Consider the following 21,933-nt stretch of genomic DNA (forward strand, 5'->3'; position numbering starts at 1 on the left):
ATTCCTCAATTGAAAGTAAAGATCAACAATGAATTCTTCAAGCAGACCAAACTTTTGAGAATAAATTGTGAAAAATTCTGTTCCAAGTACATTTACTCTGTCATATTTCTTTGTTAATTCAGTTATATTATAATTCAGTTCAAGTACGATTATAATTCACATTCTCTCTATTTTTTTATTTCAGTTAAGTACATTTACTTTATGATATTTCTTTATTAGAACTTAATTAGACTACTAATTTTGTAATAAATGTTATAAATAAAATGAATTTACTAATGGGATACCAGTTGGCTACCCAAAGGGGACCCAACTCTTATCAGATCCCTAAGATAGCTACCCAGAATTGGACCCACAAATATGATGATCCATGATAGTAGACCCAAAACTGACTGACTAATCTGTTTCAGGTACGTCGGATAATTGGGTACCCATCGACACCCTAGTCACATAGCCCTCCACATTATGGTGAATATTTGAATTAACCTCGTTTGTTAGAAAATGACACATCGTCCGGATTCCAGTCTATTATAGAGAAGGCTAATGGAAAATGATTTAAATGCCATAACATTCAACCACCCCTTGAAGCTATTCAACATCTAGGGTAATTTATTTTTAACCTATTCAATCTTATCTACGACTCTAGTAGAAAACCCTTTTTTCCTTCTTTAAAATCTTATCTTGTTCTAGGGTTCGAGGGTTAATAAGAAAGATAGACCCTTAAGGTAGAAGATGAGTGTGAAAGAGCTTTCACCCTAGAGCTTGAAGTTGGGTTTTGAAGAGAAATCAAGGTTTTCTTTGGCTGGTGGTTAAAGATAAGAGGGATTTAGGCCATTTGTTGTTAGTCTCTCAGATAATGCCGAGGTCAAGGGGCATATATCATCAATTTGAAAACACAAGAGGTGGTCTCAAATCTTCACTAAAATGTGGAGAATGTCCAAATCAAAATATATTTTGTACACACTTTAACTCTAAGACTGTAAATTTGAGATTAGCCTTTCAGGTTTCAATCAAGGAACAGTAGAACCAATTAAATATAATTCAATAAAATGAAATTGAAGCAGTAACAGGAGCCTACTTGACACTAAAAACAGGACCCTTATTCAATGAGACAAGATTCCAATAAGAACCTTGACTATCTATGCAACAACAATGCCATTTGATTTTATATGAACCCATTGGAAAAGCAGAGACATCAAGCAAACAAGGTGAGAAACCTTGCATCTTCTCATTTGGTTCAAAACCTATACAGGACCACACATATCCATCACCATCACTAGCCCTACCATTCTCTCTACTGGTTTTCTCATCCCCATTCGACACATAAAACAGTAACTTTTCACTCAAATTCAAGTTATCGTCTGTGGTCCTAGTTTCGAAACCCGACTGCATTTGCTCTATTCTTTCTCCACCAAGTCCAGATGACTTAGCAGCAGCTAGAATGCAGTAAAACTTGGTGATCCGAACAGAGAGAAGTGATGGTACATTTTTCAATTGGAGGCAGAGATTTAGCGAGAGCTGGAAGCCGGAGAAGATGGATAATTCATTTGGGTTTCTTGTATCAGCATTGAAGGCAAATAGTTCCGCACCAATGCAAGGCCTGATGTCAATACAGTGTAAAGACATTATTAGAATGACATTGATTGTGGTAACAATTTGTTCAAATAAACACCAGGAGCTAGTTTTGGAAAAATGTATGGAATTTCCAAGTTCAATTAATTGATCCAATATTTTCTAGTAAATATACTTACTCTCAAGTATTAAAAAAAAAACACTGAGAGAATGTGACAGCAAATTGATGGAGCTCATTGTTTAACTAGGAGATTTTTAAAAGCATGAGCCCCAGAAGAATGATAACCACAGTAATAATTCTACATTAGATAGATAGATTGTATGTTAAGCCCCATTGGTTGGTTCGATAATAGGGAATCTACAGATCCTACGAGTATTGAATTGTTAATAGATTGATGGCATCTCCCGTGTAAAGCTCAAGGAAGAATTAGAAAACACGAAGTCCCTGCTTGGTATGCTGCAAATAATTTGCTGAAATCAATTTTATGGTTGCTTTGTTAGACTAACGCAAATTATTTGCGTTGCGTAAAATTTGCATGGATCACCTAAATTCTTAAGAAATTTCAGCAAATGATTTGCGGCAAAATTATTCAACTCCAACATACGTATGTCAAACTTACAAAATTATCCCTTATCACAAAATAATCAAATTACAAAAAAAACAAAAAAAGTATACCCTCAGTCCCTGTTAATGTAATATATGAATAAATTTACGAAAATACTCCTCATGAAAGTTAGATTTACTTATATATTGAAATTACAAAATACCCCTCATCAATGATTTTATAAATATGCATGTTATTGTAACAAGTACTGGAAGTATTTTTGTATTTTGAATAGTTTCTTTAATATGGATATTTTGTAATTCCAATATGTAGGTGTAAGTGTTATTAGTGATAGTTCTTTTTTATTTATGTTTATGTCATGTCCTTTTTTATCTTTCCTATTTATTATGTAACTTAGAAGTGAAGAAAGAATAAACACAACTTTTCTGAAATTTCTTCTTCTCTTCTTTCTCTCTTTATCTTCTCTAAACCCTAGATCAATTTCTACATGGTATCAGAGCAGGTAACCAGAGGCATATAGGAAACACATTACACGTGAGGGGGAGTGTGAGCAATAGTCCCACATCGCCTGGGTATCATGACCTTGGACTATATATAAAACCTAGGGCAATCCTCACCTGTGAGGATGAGTTAGGCCCATGGGCTTCTACAATAAGAATATTTTTGTAAATGCATATGCATGTTAATGTAACAAGTATTAGAGATACTTTTGTAATTTAAATAATTTCTTTCATGATATCGAAAAGTTAAAAGTTATTTCCACTATTTAAGCACTTCGAAATTTTTTGCATTACAAATATCAAGTTATCAACCAAACACAAAATCTGATTTTGCAAGAGGTTTCCAATTACTACCAAGCAATAGTTAATTTTCCATCACAAAACATTTGCTCTGCAAAACATTTACAATGCAAATGATTTGTTGTGTACCAAGCAGAGCCTTTTAAAAATAAAAATAAAAACAAGCTGGATCTCTGAGCATCATACCTTACATGAAAGAAATGCTTGGGAGCATGAAAGGATAAGTTCATCCACTTTTTAAGTACGTCAGACAGAAATTGCAATCTGGCCCTCGACTCTCGTAATATAACCCCGTCATTGTTCATTATTTTTGCCTCTTCTTGCATGTGGAAAACACCCGATACAACTAACCTACAAACATCTAAAGTTTCTCTCTCTCTACAGCCAGCCCTATATATTAGTGCTCTTGGAGGTAGATAGAAGCAGTTATTAGTTACTCCAATTAGTATCAAAAGCCGCTTTAGATTTGAACTTGTCTCACTGTCTATATACCACAATCGCTCAGCTATGTCTTGTATTAGAATCGAATGTGAAAACTTTACGTTCTCTGGACCCCAATACATATATTTCTCATAAGAATGTAGGTTTGGAAAATATAGAGCAAACCCTGTAGTAAAAGCCAATAATGAACAATTTAGTGCAAGCCGTGAAATGGTTTTGAAGCTTTTGGTGTCCACTCCCATTAAAGATGTGGCAAGTAGATCAAATTCGTGCACCAACCTCTTCAGCCGAGAAGAGATCTGTGTTAAAAAATAAGCCAAGGAATGGACATTTTGTACAGATCCTGTACTTTCTTCGACCTGCCCATTGATTCCAATGTTTCCCTTATTACATGGATTGGTATTCAAGAGTCTAAGAATGTCAACCACAATTTCTAGAATATTAGCTCTTAGAACCAAAAACCGCCTTTGGAAAATAAAGGTTCGATCAGTTGTAACAGCAGCTGACAACATGTCCACTGCAGAGCAAACATCCCTATAAGCCTCATTAAACCTTTCACCGTAATTGCATAAGTCTGTATTCCAAGCAACACTATGACCAATTTCCCCTAAATCTTCTCCAAAACGAGTAGCCCAGATTTTATGTATTTGTAACCTGTTTAGTAGTTCATGGCCTTGTTCTGGGAAAAGCAGAAGAAGAATAGTGCTTTCTGCTCGGGTAAATAGAGCCAATGACTTTAACCAACAATGACAAACTTCTGATTGGACCTTATTTAGTAATTCCCTAAATGTGAATTCAGCCACAAACCATGCTCCATGACATGCTGCCCATTTTCCAACTCTGTAGGCTGCCCAATTTTCCCTTTTTTCCATCATCTTCTTTGTAAACTCAAGAGTAACCCTTTCCTGGTTGGTCCAATAGTCACAATGAGATATGTCTAAGCATGTGTCAACATTGCAGGTTTCCCTCCACATGACACGAGAATGCAATAAAAGCGAGTAAATCGCACACATGTCGTGATTAAATAAGCTATTTGTATGAATGGTTTCAACCACAAGCTTCACACTGTGGTGTATTTGAGAAGTAATGGCATTGGCTTCATCGAGTGTTTCAATGCAAGACTCCAAAAACTTGTACATGCAGAAGACAAGCTTTGCAATGGGACTACGTTTTTTATCCTCCAACACAAGTGTCTCGTAAAAAGAAGAAGAACCTGAATTCCTTGTTTCCATGCTTCCTTTGCACACATCCACCAAGAATTCTATTGAGAATCTAATTTTATCGAGTGCAAGAACCCCCAATGTTGAATATTCTTCAACCATACAAAGGACAAGGTTGAGCAGGATTTTCCATTCTTGTATCACGTCAGAGGCAGACCTACAGGGCTTTAGTACTGTAGGCTTCACTACTAATGCTATCTGCTCTAACAATAACAAAATTACATGGGATGCCATTTCCGTTGCCATTCTATGATTGCGAGATATGTCTACTAGAAGACGAAGGGCCAAGAATCTCTTCTGTGCGATTGGAGATTGCGCAGCACTTTCAACGAGTGACACCAACTTAACAAATTCAGACATATCCATGCAAGGAAGACTTGGTAGGGTAGATTGGAAGATCTGTACAATTTCCAAGAATCTAGTCAATGGGGTTTAATGGAACAATGACAAATGAGACAGAAAGGCAGAAGAGGAATGACCTTAAGCAATATCCGTAGAGCATCACACTGTGAAACCAAAGGGAGGTTGGTGTTATCTAGAACATTGAACAATGTTGTGAGTATACTCGCATTAATGGAGAAACGATAGACTCCTCCCGCCGATAGAAAGTAGAAACATCGTAATGCCATTGCTTGCATGCACAAAGCAGATTTACAGGAAATAAATGATATGAGCAAGTCTACCTACATCCAGAAACAACTTAGAAATAAAATCACTAAAAACATATCTGAGTCACAAATTCTGATTATAACCAAGTCGGGGTTTGGGAATAAGTTGGCAAGGGGAACTTTCGGAAATTTCGGAAAAATCAGGAAAAATTTGAGCTAGGGTTAAGACTCTAATTATTCCAAATAGTTGGTGTCATCATATTATATCATTAAGTCTCATGCAAACTAAAATAATAAATCATAGAACCCCATATTGATATCATCATGGATCCACAATATAAAATCACGGGTCTACAACATATTCAAGGTTTATATTGTACCAGTCAAAATCATCAAAATCAACATTATCCCCATTTTTATCGCCACTAGCTTACACTCTTTACTATAATCTCCAACAATGTCATATCCTCTTACTACTGCATCAAGGTCATATTTTGTATTTCCCAATTTAAATGCAAAGATCATGATTTAATCGCAAATGTCTTAGAAGTCCAGTCTTATTGAAAAAGTCATGATTTAATCTCTATTTTTTCAATAAATCGGAGAATTTGGTGACTATGATTATAACCTGTCTCACAAATTCTGATTGTAACCTGTATATCCTCAAATTTCCCATATCATTTCTCCAGCCTTAAAATAAAAATAATAGAATTTTTCATGAGTATTTTTGTATTATATGAAAATGGAAATGTGAATGTGTCAATTGTAGAACCAACCTAATTAGGTCTTTGTTCCATATCAAGTAGAATACAAGATCCGTTTGAACAATTGGAACATACCTGTTCAGAAATCAGGAGCATTGACTTGGAAGCAAGTTTAGAGAGTGGCATTAACATCTCAATTATAAATTCCTCCTGGTAAGAGCCCAGCACCAGCTTTTTACCTGTCTGCAACAAGATAACAGTAAACGTTATAAACAAGCCAGCAAAAAACTACAACTATTCATCAAAATGTATATATATAATATATATATATATATATATATATATATATATATATATATATATATATATATATATATATATGACAAGTCATTACATAATCAACCTGGAAGTAACAAGTCTATGAATCTTTCATTAAAACAAAGATTACTATTATGCACTTTATGAAGCCTTCTTCCCCTCCTAACACGCCATACCAGTCTCTCATTCATTAAACTCATTTATGGTGTGTTAATCTCACACTTCCCCAAACTGGAAACACACTATTTGTATCTGAGCATATGCAAGCCACTCCAAATACTATACTAATACATATTGTAGAGAGAATAAATATCAAAATGTAAAGAAAAGATGGATGGAAGGTTTCTAAGTGAGAAACATTGAGTTTCAATAGAATATGGGGAAAAAAGAATAAGATGTAAGAAAATAAAATAAAAAAGGAAAACAATGACATGTTTGTTAGATCTATGTCTGTACATTGACAGACGAAATAGAGACAGAGAGATGAAAAGTGAGAGACAAGAAGAGTCATTAACTTAACACAGGCTATACCCAATGTCTTATATCACCTCATCCAAACATCGAAAATGAGTTGTTATATACATTAAACACCTCATTTTGTACCTGAGTTGACATGGGGAGACATGGGGAGGCATGGGCAGGCAAAAAAGTCGCTTCTTCGATGCCACAAAAAGGGGGAATCCGCGCCGAGTTCATACCTTGATTTGGCAGGTGAGCCAGGCTTGGAGAAGGAAGAGTTTCCAACCCGTGATTGAAAAGCCATTGCTTCAGGTTCGGGGAGATTCAGCCTTGCTAGGGATTTCAAGCTCGGCACCTTTAACCTCACCTGTTCTAACCTTAAGTTAACCTTAAGTAATAAGCTGACCTTTTTCCCTATCCCTATCCCCAATTTATTTGAGGATTTGTTAGGCCTTTAAGCGCCCTAAGACTCGTGGCACTGTTGATGGTGAGCCAACAGGGAGGTGACCCATTGCCAATGATAATCAAAGTGGCCTAACCTTATCCTCTCATTTCATGGTTTGCATCTTTAACAGTCTCTTCAAAAAACCTCTCTTTTTCTTTTTCGCTATTCCTAAGCTAGATTAGTGAGGCAACTATTTGAGAGATGAGCAACGATCTAGAGGTCATTCCAAGTATTTTTAGAAGCAATCCAAGAGGATTCAAGCCTATTTCCCCATAGAAGACAACACCCTAGACCCAAAACGGCATTTCTCATAAAATCCAAATTTTAGCAAAAATGACCGAACTACCCCTACCACCCAAAACCCATGTTTTGAGACCCAAAATATTCTAACCACACAAAATCACACTTAGAACTCTAAGTCCAGCCCCGGATCCTTTGGGATTGAATATCCATCCCTTGCCGAAAGCACCGAAAGAGAGGAAAGAAATAGTTGTTTAGGTGAGCAATGGGGAAAAAAAAACGAATCCCATGCTTCGCTAACCATTTCTGCACAACCCACTCTAAATCAAATCTTGGATTGATCTCCTCGCCTTCTACGGAGTGGTCTCCGGAGTTTTTCAGGACCTTTCAGAATATATATATATATATATATATAGAGAGAGAGAGAGAGAGAGAGGCGAAATCTTGGATGGCGTCGGTTCCTCGAGATTTACCCCTAACAATCGATCTTCATGGTTCTTAATGTACTAAATAATGATAAAAAATCACACAGAAAAATGATCAAAGAGATGGGAAAGAGAGAGAAGACAAGAAGCAATATTTGTTTACGAGGTTCGTCCCAAAATTGAACTACGTCCCCGAGCTTCGAAAAGCCATTCCACTATTCTTTAAGCCATTACAAGATTTACAAGCTCCTAACCTCTTCTCCACTTTCTTTCTCCTTCGAGCCCCCCTTTTCCTCTACCTATTCACTCCTTATATAGATAGAGAAACAAACCCTAAAAAAAAAGTCAAATCAAACCAGAATCTTCTCCAAAATCCCTCCTTATCTAGAAATAGATATTCTCTAGTCAATGAGGATGCTTTCTGTTTTTAGGTAAGATTACAATCTTAACCAAAAATCTCCTCAAGGATATATCAATGCCTCGAGATATGCATTAATTATCATGTGATCAATCATCGATATTCGTCCTATTTACACCACATGTCCAATACCGATTTTACCCTTTCCAGTTAACCCCCTTTTCATCAGTGGAGATTGGTGAGGCCGAGATCCACTTACGAGAATATTATACTACTCTCGTGTCTTCACTTTGCTTTATAAAAATATTGCTCCCTACTCTTTCTCTAAGAAAACAATGGTCCCTTAAAACCTTGTGGTTACTCAGGATGTCTTGGTTATTCAGCCTTCATCCTCTCACTATAGAGCTGTCACTAAGGACATTAGTCATTCAAGACCCTTAAGCCACTCAAGGCTCCTACTATGTTCTACCTGTACAATCCTGCTCTGCTTTGCTTGCTACTCTGCTCTACTTGCACAATCTAACTCTGCTCTACCAACACAGTCTGCTCTACTCTACCTGCACAGTCTACTCTGCTCTGCTCTACCTGCACAGGATAGAGCAATGTCACACCCAACTCTACACTCTGCCCATCAGGTTAAAGTAGAATCGCAAAGACTTTGCAACCCCAATGGAACCAAGTAGTTGCGCCCAACTCTATGATCTGCCCATCATGTCAAAGTAGAGTCACAAAGACTTTGCAACCCCAAAGGATCCAAGTGGTCGCGCCCAACTCTGTGTTCTGCCCATCATGTCAGAATAGAGCTGCGAAGACTTTGCAACCCCAAAGGAGCCAAGCGGTCGCACCAAACTCTGTGCTCTACCCATCAGGTTAGAGTAGAATTGCAAAGACCTTGCAACTTGCCGTTTATTTTATACCTTCTTGTTGTGCACAAACCAATCATCATACCTTTCACATAGTTATGCTAGAATACCTTGGTAGTATCAATAGCACTACCTTTACCTTTTTACCTTTTGTATATACGTTTTTCTCTTGATGTTGACGCAACACCATATTTAGAGTTTTGTAATCTGCACATTTTTCTTTCTCTCGTGCATCTTCCAATGACTGTTACCCAAAACAACACTAACTTATCACCTTGTACAACCAATCATCGCCACCGTAGCGACACAATTAAATCACTACCTACGATTTCTTGATGTAACACTACTTTTAATCTTATTAAACCCATGCCGATCAAAGGGTTTAACAACCAAATTAGAACCTAATGGAGTGCCCAAAACTCCCCCATTGTTCATTGATCCACCCTACCTTGTGGTTTTCGTGAGTGTTCTTGATTCATTCCCATGGACAATGCCAATTTGTAGAGGCAAAATCTCGGATGGCGTCGGTTCCTCAAGATTTACCCCTACCAATCGATCTTCATGGTTCTTGATGTACTAAATAATGCTAAAAAATCACACAAAAAAATGATCAAAAAGAAGGGAAAGAGAAAGAGAAGACAAGAAGCAAGACTAGTTTACGGGGTTCGTCCCAAAATCAGACTACGTCCCCGGGGCTCCGAAGAGCCATTCCACTATTCTTCAAGCCATTACAAGATTTACAAACACCTAGCCTCTTCTCCACTTTCTTTCTCCTCCGAGCCCCCTTTTTCCTCTACCTATTAACTCCTTATATAGATAGAAAAACAAACCCTAAAAGAAAAGTCAAATCAAATCAAGATTTTCTCCAAAATCTCTCCTTATCTAGAAATAGATATTCTCTAGTCAATGCGGAGACTTCCTATTTCTAGGTATGATTACAATCTTAACCAAAAATCTACTCAAGGATATATCAATGCCTCGAGAAATGCATTAATTATCATGTGATCGGTCATCTATATTCATCTTATTTACGCCACGTCCAATATCGATTATATATATATCTGAAGCCAAAACTGCCCAAACCATCCAAAAATGGCCCAAGTTTTGGACCTTGCTTACTCGGACAGGCGCATCCCAAAACCTAAAATGCTTTTTCACCTAGATTTTTGTACTCATGTGCCACCAATTTTATCCCACGACCTTAATCCACCAAAATTAACCCAAATCCCCCCACCCAAAAATAATCTATACAAGGAAATTTGGGGCATAACCAACACAAAAACACGCACCTTTCCACCAAAGAATGAAAACATTCTCTATCCTACCAAAAAGGAAAGATCCCATAGAGCAACTGTAAGTTTACAAACCCACGCCTAGACGCAGAAAAAATCTTCGAAAATCCTAAGAAATTCTAAGAATTATCAATAATTCTCAAGGAAGACCATTGTAAAGCCTAAAACCCTAAAATACTCTAGGAAAATGTTTAGGGAAGCACACGGAGAACTCTAAACATTGCATGAGGAAGTTCCAAGCCATGGAAATCCTAAATAGTTAAAGGAATAAGTCACACACCCAAATTTGTTGTTCTCCTCACGCAAGATAACTACAGTCTACAGGTATGATTTCCAAAACACATCTTTAGGTTAATGTTTATGTTAGAAGCATGAGTTGGGAATTAAAATTAGTTGTAATTTTAGAAGTTGCTTTTTCTTCTTTTTTTCATAGGTTTAGTGTGAAGACGGGGTAAAAGAAGTTTTTTCCTACTAATTCGTAGTATGTGAGGCTTCTATAAATATTGCAAACTAAATAGGGTCAAATTTTAGATTATTGTTTATGGTGCAATACCAAGAACTACATCAAATCCAATCTAACATGGACTATCTAGAATTGAACTTTGTTAGTTTTTTAGTAATTGTAGTTGTTGCATGGTAGATGGGGGGAGAAGGGAGTTATTCCCGACTTTTAGAAATTTAACAAAAATTATTAAAATGGAAATAAAGAAAAAAAATTTAAGAACATGAGAAACACGATTTTTTATGGGGTTCGTCCCTTGGCTCGTGAATCAATCCATCAGCATTTCCATTGATTGAAAGAAACCCCTTCATATTTAGTTGAAGGGTCCTCCTCAATATTTCACTTTTTGATAGAGGAGGGAGCAACAGTCACGCCTTTTCGTTTCCCTAAGTTTGCCATTGAACGACCAAGGGTAGGAGGCATAGGCATAGAATGGTGGGCCTGCTAACATTGGTGCTTTCTTTGAAACCCTTTCTTTTTCCGGGGGACTTCACTTGACGAATCATCGCCATCGTTACTTGCATTGACCTTCTAATCCGAAACTAGGTCAGTAAGAAGTTTCTTAAGGCGTGGGTTGTTCAGCAGGGAGTTTCTTAAGGCGGGTTATCCAAGGGTTCATGCTAAAAGGCTTGATAATCTAGGTGCACATAGCTTTGGCGGATGCTCGACGTCCAAGAAAATATAGAATCGCCAAGGCGTAATCATAATTCATTGGCGCCAATCAAAAAATGATCAAGGACTATGGAGGAAGATGGCCCATCACCACGACAAGAGGGAATGGCTTGGTCAAAAGAACATTGACAAGCACAACGTTCAGTGTTATAAGCATTTACCCCCAAACGACCGCCAAGGAAGCTCACCACAAAGCCAAGAGTGATGCTTAGTAAAGTCACTAATTGACCATGAGCCCATTGTTTTGTATCATCTTAAAAAGTTTGATATCATCCTTAGGCGCGAAAGTAAAGATCTAAGAGATGCCAGATGGAATGCGAGTGTATGGTCGAAGGCGAACATGTTGAGACAAATCCATAACCAAAGTGAGGTCTGTAGTAGACTTTTCACTACACCAACACCACACCCTTGGCGCATTAGAAGGCATATCAACAATTGCTTCCAACCCGTTCTTTAACAGGTTTCCCGCCTTTATGACTAGAGGGAACAATACAGGACGTGGCGTTGAAGAGCCAAAGTGTTCCCAAATTCACATTTGTAGGAAGTTGGTGTTGATTAAAGAGCGAACTAAGTAGTTGCCTCGTGACAACTTCAAATCACTATCTAAAGTATCAAGATATTTGTATAAGTTATCGCAGAAAATTACAGCCAAAGGGAAGCAAAGGCCAATGGCGAGTTTTATCGTCAATGGCAAAAGGAATGGTTGTACTTTATCGTGAGGGTCACACTCTATTACATGTCGAGATAGTCAGTATACTATCAGCGCTTCTAGGTTATGAGGAGAATCGTGTCTTTTGCCTTCAATGAATTTTCCATTGACCCTCTACCCCCAAAAATGTCTTACCCAGCCGGCAAAGTTCGCCCTCTTCGAAGGCAAAGACTTAGTGCAAGGATCAAGGGAAGGATTTGGGTTCACTTTCAAGGCCACCAACGCCTCAATAAGAAATTCCTCAACAGGGAGTTCTTGGGGACCAAGAGTAAGATCCCTTTTCCTAATCTCGCCAGTGATAGGGAGCCCCATCAAAACAAAGACTTCTTCAAGGCTAATAGTTAATTTCCCCCAGACGAAGACAAAAGTATGAGTATTAATACGCCAACGGTTGACAAGTCCTATAAGGCTAGAAATCTCCTTTTCAATTTGCAGCTTGGTAGATACACAGATCGCATCATATATTCCCGTCTCTTTCATTTTGCTCGCGGCGAAGGCATCGGACATTGTTTCCTTGACCTACTCAACCCATGAATGAAAAGGCAAGGTCTGGCTGTCAAATTTGATATGCGAAGAAGCTATGACACCTCTAGCCAGAGAAAAACAAAATGCCATCAGGATTAGCGTAATCTCCGTCGTCACCTTCAGACCATAAAAAGGTCCATTCATGATCTTTAGGGGCTAAGGTGTAGTCAATATTGGCAATTTATGAAATAAGGTTGTCATTTGCGGATGGTAAATCTCTCACCTTCTTCACGCTTGATTTTTGTTGTTTCTGGTAGCTCACTTTCAACAATCGTAGTGTTTTCCCTTTTCCTGCCATAACCCAAACCATCGTTAGTTGCAAGGGGACTAGAAAAACTTGAGAGGAAGAAAGAGAAATGAAAGGAATGAGGAAAATGTGCTCAAGACAACTCTCAAAGGCTATTTATAAGAAGAAATGAAAATTGAGGTCATTTGATGTCTATAATGATGGCAACTGTCACTAGGACGCATTTTATGAAAACGGCTGACTTGATTAATCGTGCAATAATTAAGGGCAGCATAAGCCACAAAAGAAGGGAAATGATAAGAATAGGAACAGAATTCGAAAGGATAACTGATATGCCTAGCTTTAATAAGCAATATTAATGGATAAGCATGATGTCGCAGCAACCTTGGGAATAGGACCTTTTGTAACCACAAGATTACCAAGAGCAAAGGTGAACCAGGAAGTGGATGAACTTAAATCTGTGAATGCATGTATCAACACCGCATGGCGCCGAGGCACGCAAGGGTACTAAAATGTAAGACATCAAATGTGTGCCTACGAGAAAGGCGAAACATATGAGCCATCTTGGCAGGATACCAATCAAAGATGATGTGGTTGCATGGAGCTAAAAGGAGTGATTGGGTAAATCTGTGATTGAAGGAAGGAAGTGGGGACGAAAGGCGGTACAAAGTTTGTTAGAGGTTGTCCTTGGCCATTGAAAAGGCACACAAAGAGACAACTGGAAGCCCGTTTCGAAGCATGAGTTAGTTATTTGTGGACCGATTAAAAAAGAGACGTGCAAGTCCTCTAAAAGATTCGGGAAGTAGTTCGAATCAATGAGAAAGCACCATCTGTATTGGATGACGTAGCTGGCGATACAAAGCAAACAGAAAATGCTATAAAAAGGGACGAAGTGATGTATGAAAGGGGCCGGACCTTATCCAATTTCGAGTCACCAACACATGTTAAGGCCCAATCAAGGCCATTGCCAATGACAAAGCCCATGATAAAGTTGTCATTGATTCTATTTATTGGTCTGTTGTAGAACATTTGGTTATTTTACTACTTTCGGATAAAGATCCATGAGGCTTCGGTCTAACCTAAAGCAATAATGGCCCAACCGAAGCCTAACTAAGTTGAGCATATTGTTCCTACTTCATCTCTCTAAAGCAACAATTAAAAAGAACTCTTCATCAATGGTAGCAATTGACATCCAAATTCATTTTAAAAAAAAATGGTGACCTCCAATAGGCCCAATCAGACAATTTCAAGGGTTGATATTTAATGCAACCAATTACACATTCCTTATTCAAAGGAATATGCGATTGCAAGAGGGTATTACAGTATTAGATTATGTCGTAATGTATAAAAGTGTACATTGATCCACTAGGTCATTATTTTAATGTAGTAAGGATTACCTCATGTAGTTAAACAAGCCTGTGCATGTTTTAAATGAGCCGTTTACATCGGGCCTCATAATATCCATCCCAAGCTTGATCGTATAATGATCCGGCCAGGCTACTAAAAATATTTGCTAGTCCAAGCCCGGTCAACCTCTTGCCCAACCCGTAAACATTTGGGCAATTTTCAACCAGACCAGGCTACTTACAACCATAGTCACAAAAAACGCAATTTAAAACAAAGTTTTTTAACATTTTAAACATGTTTTTTTTAGCTTAAAATGCATTTTTTTAAACAAATAACAACCCATTTTTTGTAGGCCTATGGTTAATTTTATTGGTTTAATGGGTGTTTGTGATCTCGTTTATAAATGTTGTTTACTGTGGGATTTAAGAATAATGTCTTGATGTTATGATATTTTAATTTTTTTTGTAATAAATTATTTTGCTCCAAAGATATGTTGACTTTTTTTAGAATCATAAAATGTGTAATTATCTGTGTAAACATGTTATCATGCATTGATATTCAATATTTTTTTTTGCTAAAAAATATACTAAAAATTAGAATAAGTATCTAGTGAATTATGATTGATCATAAATAAGTATCTAAGGTATTATGTTGTCACGCCCGCTCCAAGGACATGACCTAACACGTAATCTCTGACAAGGTAACATCAGAAACGGCACGTGACCCACTGATTCTTCAAAATTCCAATAAACCGAGCATGATCTATTGTTAAAACTGTAATCCAGAGAGGCAGCAAGAAAATTTTGAAACTAATCACAACTATTTTATTTATCTTCAAATGGTGAAAGACATACAGACATTTCACGTAGCTAGAAGTGTTTAAACTAATATTACAAATATCCTAAAAAGAATCTCGAGACTCACATCATCAACTTTCGGAAGCTCTTATCACCTTTAGTAGTATTGTCAACTTAGATCATCTATCTCATCAATTACCTGATTCCAACGACTACTCATCCTCAAAACCTCCTAATGCAATTCCTCCTTATAAGATTAACCTCAAAATTCGACAAGGTAGGCATTTCCACTTATGGTTCCTCGACGTGTCCTTCGAATCTTGTAGCTGAGGGGTAGACAGAAAGAGTAACAGATATGTTACCCAATAGAGGAGGGGCACAACAATGATTGTAGGATAAATGTTTAAACATGCTAAAATCATATCATATGAGCTCGATATCAACATAGTTTTGTATGTAATTAAGAAAATTCATTTCAACTTAGTGTAGTTTATTGATAAATCTGAGTAATTGTATAGTAATTACACAACTTACCATAACTGGTTATACACTGCATCAAAACGTTCTACCTTGACTTTCTAACACTAGATATTCTATTGATTCACTTATATCCACATTACGTATTACTTTCCAGCCTTAGTTATTTCAAACTGTAGTTAGAAATCAAATTCCCCAATTCAAAAATAAATAAACACATTCCGGGTAATCCTGACCCAAACATAAATGCACATGCACTCCCTGACCCAAAATTAAATAACATCGGGTACTCCTGACCCAAAAGTAAACGACCACCAGACACTCTCACCCAAAGTCAATAATTCCGGGTACTAAATGATCCTCACTCATCCATTACTTCTTTTAGAGTCGCAATCCTCCTCCGTAAGTCACCTAACTAACTTAATGATTCTTAAGACTTGATACTATTTAATATTGTCTTCAAATGACTGAGACCCTATTAACTTAAATTTGAGTAATTTCTGACTTCCCCTAATGTCTTTGATTCGTAATTACCATTTAGCCTTCAATATTTGAGTTCGAGGTTAAATTCTTGATCTGACGTATTCCTTAATTTCCTTGGATCAAACTCATGTCAAATCATCAACCTTTATCTAAAACTAAACTCATATTCATTACAGCACAGAAAAGTAAATATCTTTTTCCAAAAATAAATGGCTACGCAACGTATCATTTGTATTTTTACGTAAATCGATGATGCAAGACCATGAAACTAACTAAAATGATGATTTTGAAATTACGATAAAAATTATCAAGGACAATGAATATTATAAGCTGCCGGATTCTACCACAAAGAAATAAGAAAAGTCTAGTAAAGAGCTAGCAAATACCTCTAGACTATTTTAAGTCTCGCTGGTCTAAATCTAAAATATTAAATTGAGGGATCTTATGGAAAGTAGAACTTCCAACTAGCCCAGGGTATTAGTCTAATGATATTTGAAAAGATCTAGAAATTTAAGGTTCTTAAGGTTAGATCTAGGATTGGAATAAGGTTAGATTAATAAAAACAAAGATTTTAGGATTGTCTAAGCTTGATGTAAATTATTGGACAGCAAATAGGGATGATTTTTAGGTTGATTTAGGTCAACTAAACAAAGGTTTTTTGGTGATAATGCTTACAAGTATCAACTGACCCATTCTCACACCACCACCAAACCATCTAACTATGTTGAGATAATCATCCCATTTCTAAGGTTACCTTCGATTTCTTTTAATCTGGCAAATCGTTTGGATCACTACTCTGCTTCAAAGTGTCAAAACCCAGAGATGAACAAAATTTTGAATCATGAGACCCCATTTGAGGATAGTCATTGGAACAAATAGCATCACCACCATTATTGAAACCAAGATTGGACAGGCTAAATATCTAAAGGGGCATCTTTAATGAACCCAAATCCAATTCATGGCAGGCCAGACCAGTGGACCAGGCTGGATCAAATAAATTGCCAGCCCAATGACAACCCTAAGTGTATTCACAGCATATTGGTGTCTAAGCACATTTTTTTTTTCCTTTTTTTTTTTTTATAGGACATCAACATGAAAAAATGTGGTATGCTTCAAATAAATAGTATGAAGGGTCATTTCATAACCCAAAACATTTCTTTTGCATTATTTATCATGAAAATGACTTTCAGAATGTTTCTTTACGTATAGACTACAGGTAAATGTTTCAATTTTTTTCCTTGACTGAAACATTGCTCCAAAATGACAATTTCAATCCTTTCCTAGGACCATTAAAAAATGACCGAACTACACAAATCCTATCCAATTAAGAAAACTAGGAGACCTGATTGACCTGGATCCCAGGTAGATCAATCTGAATCTGGACCAAGGCTCCCACATATCCCTATGGAATGAATATCTTAATATTTTAATCATGCTCAGGCCTATGCTGGCAGAATAGGACCTAAGCATCCTTGATTACAATTGGCATGACTTGTTAGATAGAAGTTCAAGTTTATACAAATAGGACATAAAGTGGAAGAGATGCAGAACCTTATAAGCTCTAGTTGCAAGTATAGATGAGCACCCAATTTTAGCAAATGCACGAGCCCCTGCTAGCTTTACAATGAGTGATGGTTTTGAAGAGGACACCATGTTAATCAATATCTCCAAGAAAACAGATGCAAAGTCCTCTGACAACTCAGAAAAGCAACCGGCAGCAAACAGCGACGCTCTTACCTGTAAGAGCCATTTGAATGTGAAGAAGTTGTCATTGTTGCCATGCATATAATGAATACCTCTCAGTTCCTCAATCTATATAAGTTCTTGTTTTATTCATAGAAATATCACCTAGTTAAGGCGATAACTATGATAAGGTTTGGGAACCAAAATTCACATTTAGTTTTTTTTTCTTTTTTTTTAAGGATAGGTAAAGATCAAGATTTTATTAAAAAATAAAGAAAGAGGGGGAGGCCAAGAAGGCTGCCCAAATACGAAAAAAATTACACTGAAATTCACAAAGGCAAACAAAAGATAGTGACTCGACTTCACCTCCAAAACATGGCATGACCCCAAACTCGAAAATATCATATAGCGAATTTCAGCACTGTCCTTTGCAATATCAGCCCAACAACCGAGGAGACATAAAGCTAATGCTCTTGATTCAACATCTCCAGTGTCAAAAACTATCTTTACTCTTTTGAGCAGTTCAGGGTAGTTAGGAACCCTTTCTTTAGCCAAAATTCCCCTACATCGTTTTCCATTCTTCCTACAGTGCCGCAGCTCAAAGAGAAAAACCTTAAGAACGCAGAGTCTGGTGTGATTGTTGCCAGTCCTAAATGCATCAGCAAGCCGAAGAAGGATCGTATTTGCAAACAGTCTATCCTCCCCAGGAACTAAACCAAACATGCTCAATACTGCCATTGTATAGATGGGCTCTTTGCTCCATTGCTCAAGTCTAGGACCAATTTGTAAGATGGCCTCAATGGGTTGACCTGGAAAGATAGAAAGATATAGTTAATGAGGATAAATTGTAAAGTTCTACCACAACTAAATAGAAATCATTTCCTACACAAGATAATACATGAAAAGATTTTGATCAATTGGATGCTCATCCATAGTTACCAAGTTTGGGTTTGGCAATTATTCGAACTGGGCCTTGCTTCGGGTAAGTTTGGGAACGTTTCATAAAAAAAAATAGGGAAAATTTTCAGGGATTTTACAAATGATATTTTTGGGTTTCTTTCCAAAATCTATAATCCTCACTTTCAAACCTAAATCAGATACTAAGGCCCTGCTTGGGTACACTACAAATCTTTTGCATTTACATTGCAAATGTTTTGTAATGCAAGTGGTTTGCAATGAATGATTGATGTGGAGCTCATTTTCGTCACACCATGATATAAGGACACGTGTCACCCATAACCCAGTGGTCCAACTTGAATATCAGATACTTTCGACTCAAGGAACAACATAACTAGCCAAGAAATCAAGTCATCCGGGCCCAAGTAAGAAGGTATAGGTCAAAGGTTAGTAACTCCAACAGGGTGTGAGCTGGCTATATGTCACTAATACTCGAGTATTAGTGACTCTGCCAGTAACATACAGCCAGCTCACACCCTGTTTGACAATACACCTAGACTAACCATGTGGTGTCACTTGCCCCAGACTCGAAGCTCTAAAACCCCCTCTCAAAGATTGAGGGGGTCAGAACCTCACACTCAAAAGGCAAGGAACCACTCTAAAACTCACTATTCATCACCTTTTTCATTTTTAGCCATCATCATCTTCTACTCCATATATATTTTACTGACTTGATCTTCGTAGGACCTTTGGTAGGCATCACATCGGGGCCTCATCTTTCTTCAGTGTGACCTCATCCTTCTTCCTTCAACCTTCAAAGAACCAAGAGTTCACCTTGTCAACAACAAGTAAGGGGAAAGGTTGGGAGATCAAAGAGCTAGGGAGCAAAATGGGGAAATCACAGAACAATCATCTTGATCAAGAATTTCATACATTTTGAGGAGTGGAAGCCCTAAAAAGCCCCCACACTTTTGGCGTCGTCTGTGGAAAAGGTTTCGAAGATTCTTACCCTGCGACCACGTGGTCAGCCTCCATAAAAAAATGCTCAACTTGAGGAACAACAAAATAGTCTGATGGAACAAGGAGATCAAATGACCAACTTGCAACGAGAAAACGTCTACTTGGGAGCACATTTGGAGGTTCAAGCAAGCGACTACCCACGAAAACAGCAGACATTATATCCGATCACCAAAACATCAGCAAGGGCAACGTGAAACCAAGCATGGAAAATGGCCTCAGAGCCAAGGGAACACACTCCCTCAATGAACCACAGGGGTAAAACAGCAAGAAAAGCAGTACCGGGGATTGTGTGTGCCCCTCACAGGGAAAACTCCTAACAAACTAGGGAAAGTCCAGGCAAGCAGACGCTCTATTGACAACCCTGAAGACCTTGGTGCGAGGAAAAGCCCCCCACAACGAGGGAAGAGTTAAGGAATGTGGAGGGATTAGAAACCAATATAATAAGCTCGAGGAGAAAGACCTTCATCACCATGATGTTTCGATCACACCTAAAGTGATAGCTAGAGGTGTCAACAAGGCTATTAAGGAGCAATTTGACAATGAGAACGGTCAGTCACATCGAAAAGTATCAAGATATAGACCTCTACTTCATTGGCGTTATCACAAAGTGTCCCCCTTGAGGCAATACCCGCCAAGCCGAACCTAACAAGAAGTCTTACCGATAGCAAATATTCCTGTTAATTTAAAATATATACATGTACTAAGTCTGGCATAATGATAAATACATCCCCGAGGAAGGCAATATCATCGAGTTTATTTTTTTCGAACTCCAAAGTGTTCTAAAGTGTATTTTGCACCATTGATACCGAGTCATTTTTCAACGTTCGCATATTTGAAAGAGTAACATTAATACCAAGGCCATGCAAAGCACACGAATTTGGACGCATCTTAAATAACACACCAATGCCTTTTAAAACACACTCGTGTGACTCTAGGAAAGGCAAGTCTGATAATAACAACAAACCGAGGTCGTTTAAAACACACTCGTGTGACTCTGGGAAATGCAAGTCTAATAATAACAAAACACCGAGGTTGTTTAAAACACATTCGCGAGACTCTAGGAAGTGAAAATCTGATAATAACAAACACGCCGAGGTTGTTTGAAAGCATGCTCGCACGAACCTAATTTGGAAAAACCTGAGTGGCCTTACAAATACCAAAGTCATTTAAAATACATTCATGTATCCAAAATTTGAGAAGCATCACAACAAGATCGTTTTGACACACTCATGTGGTCCTAGGCAAGAAATCTGGGAAGAACAAATGTAGGAAATGAAAGTGTCACCGAGATATCACTCAAAACATGCACGTATAGCCTTAGATAAAACAAAGTTGAAGATCCAAAAGTACACTATGCTTGGGGGGAAAAGGGTTTGTCATCCTTGAAATAGACCAAGGATACGCCCACTACAAAACAACCACCACTTAGAGGTCTCTAAAAACTAAAGGGAAAAGCATAAAATGTCCAAACAGTAATTTGAAATAGAAACAGAAAGGAAAGTGAGGTAAGGAAGGACAACACATGAGAAGTAAATATTTCTCTTTATAAAAACAGAGGTAATTTACAAAATACCCAGGGTATACCCTGTTGATACAAGGTCTCTTTATACAAAACAAAGGGATACAAAGTATATCCAAAAGAAAGAGAAACTTCAATAAGTTATAAAGCAACAGACAATTTTTTGGGTTTTGCCGAGAAGAAAATACTGTTAGATTCCATTGAGAAAAAATATTGAACTTTTGAGGCACCTACAATAACAAAAGGAGGGTACGCAAAACAAAAGTAACAGAAAAAACAATAGCTAGATTGACATATATACGCATAAACCAAATACCCAGCCTCAGCCATCCTCGAGGATAAGGCCAGCTAAAACAAAATAAAGCATTGAAACTGTCTTGGCCATACCCAGGTGCAGCAATCATGTTTATCGTTTAAAGGCCATCGCAACTGACAGAAGAAAGATTGTTTTCCAAAAGCCCTTACGGGCGATACAACAAAAAGTAAGATGTTCATAAAAATAGAAAAGTAATTAAGGGGCAGTAGGGTCATCAACTCAGGGGGGTCACAGGCTGGAAAAGGGTCAGTTGTGGTGTCCAGGTCAATGAACGGCGAGTCAAGGGTCTGGGGAACAACTACGGCACCAGTGTCGATAGCAGGAGAATCAGGGACCTGGGGAATAGAACCTTGGAGAGACTCAAGCTAGGAAATCCTCTCTTTAAGCCTCTTGTTGGACCGCTCCCACTCAACTAGCACCTCTGTGATCTC

General features: G+C 37.7%; 1 protein-coding gene across 16 annotated transcripts in view; it reads right to left on the reverse strand.

Moving 5' to 3' along the window:
- Nucleotides 1–606: 606 nt before the first annotated feature.
- EMB1895 (ARM repeat superfamily protein) overlaps nucleotides 607–21,933 on the reverse strand; it is a 38,360-nt gene continuing 17,033 nt past the window's right edge. For 8 of the 16 annotated variants that reach the window (XM_086447437.1, XM_086447432.1, XM_086447433.1 and 5 more), the window contains exons 5-10: nucleotides 18,117–18,559; nucleotides 17,619–17,804; nucleotides 6,044–6,151; nucleotides 5,076–5,279; nucleotides 3,122–4,995; nucleotides 614–1,597 (exon numbers count right to left, since the gene is read on the reverse strand). In XM_086447437.1, coding sequence (XP_086303563.1) covers nucleotides 1,072–1,597; nucleotides 3,122–4,995; nucleotides 5,076–5,279; nucleotides 6,044–6,151; nucleotides 17,619–17,804; nucleotides 18,117–18,559 — 3,341 coding nt within the window. In that variant the 3' untranslated portion in view covers nucleotides 614–1,071. Of the gene's footprint in view, nucleotides 1,598–3,121; nucleotides 4,996–5,075; nucleotides 5,280–6,043; nucleotides 6,152–17,618; nucleotides 17,805–18,116; nucleotides 18,560–19,326; nucleotides 19,460–21,933 lie in introns of all 16 variants that reach the window. The other 8 variants (XM_086447442.1, XM_086447441.1, XM_086447443.1 and 5 more) reach the window with 5 other exon arrangements.

The sequence above is a fragment of the Akebia trifoliata genome, chromosome 7 (genome assembly GCF_017979445.1).
Source record: "Akebia trifoliata isolate Shusen 1 chromosome 7, ASM1797944v1, whole genome shotgun sequence".
Classification (NCBI taxonomy): domain Eukaryota; kingdom Viridiplantae; phylum Streptophyta; class Magnoliopsida; order Ranunculales; family Lardizabalaceae; genus Akebia; species Akebia trifoliata.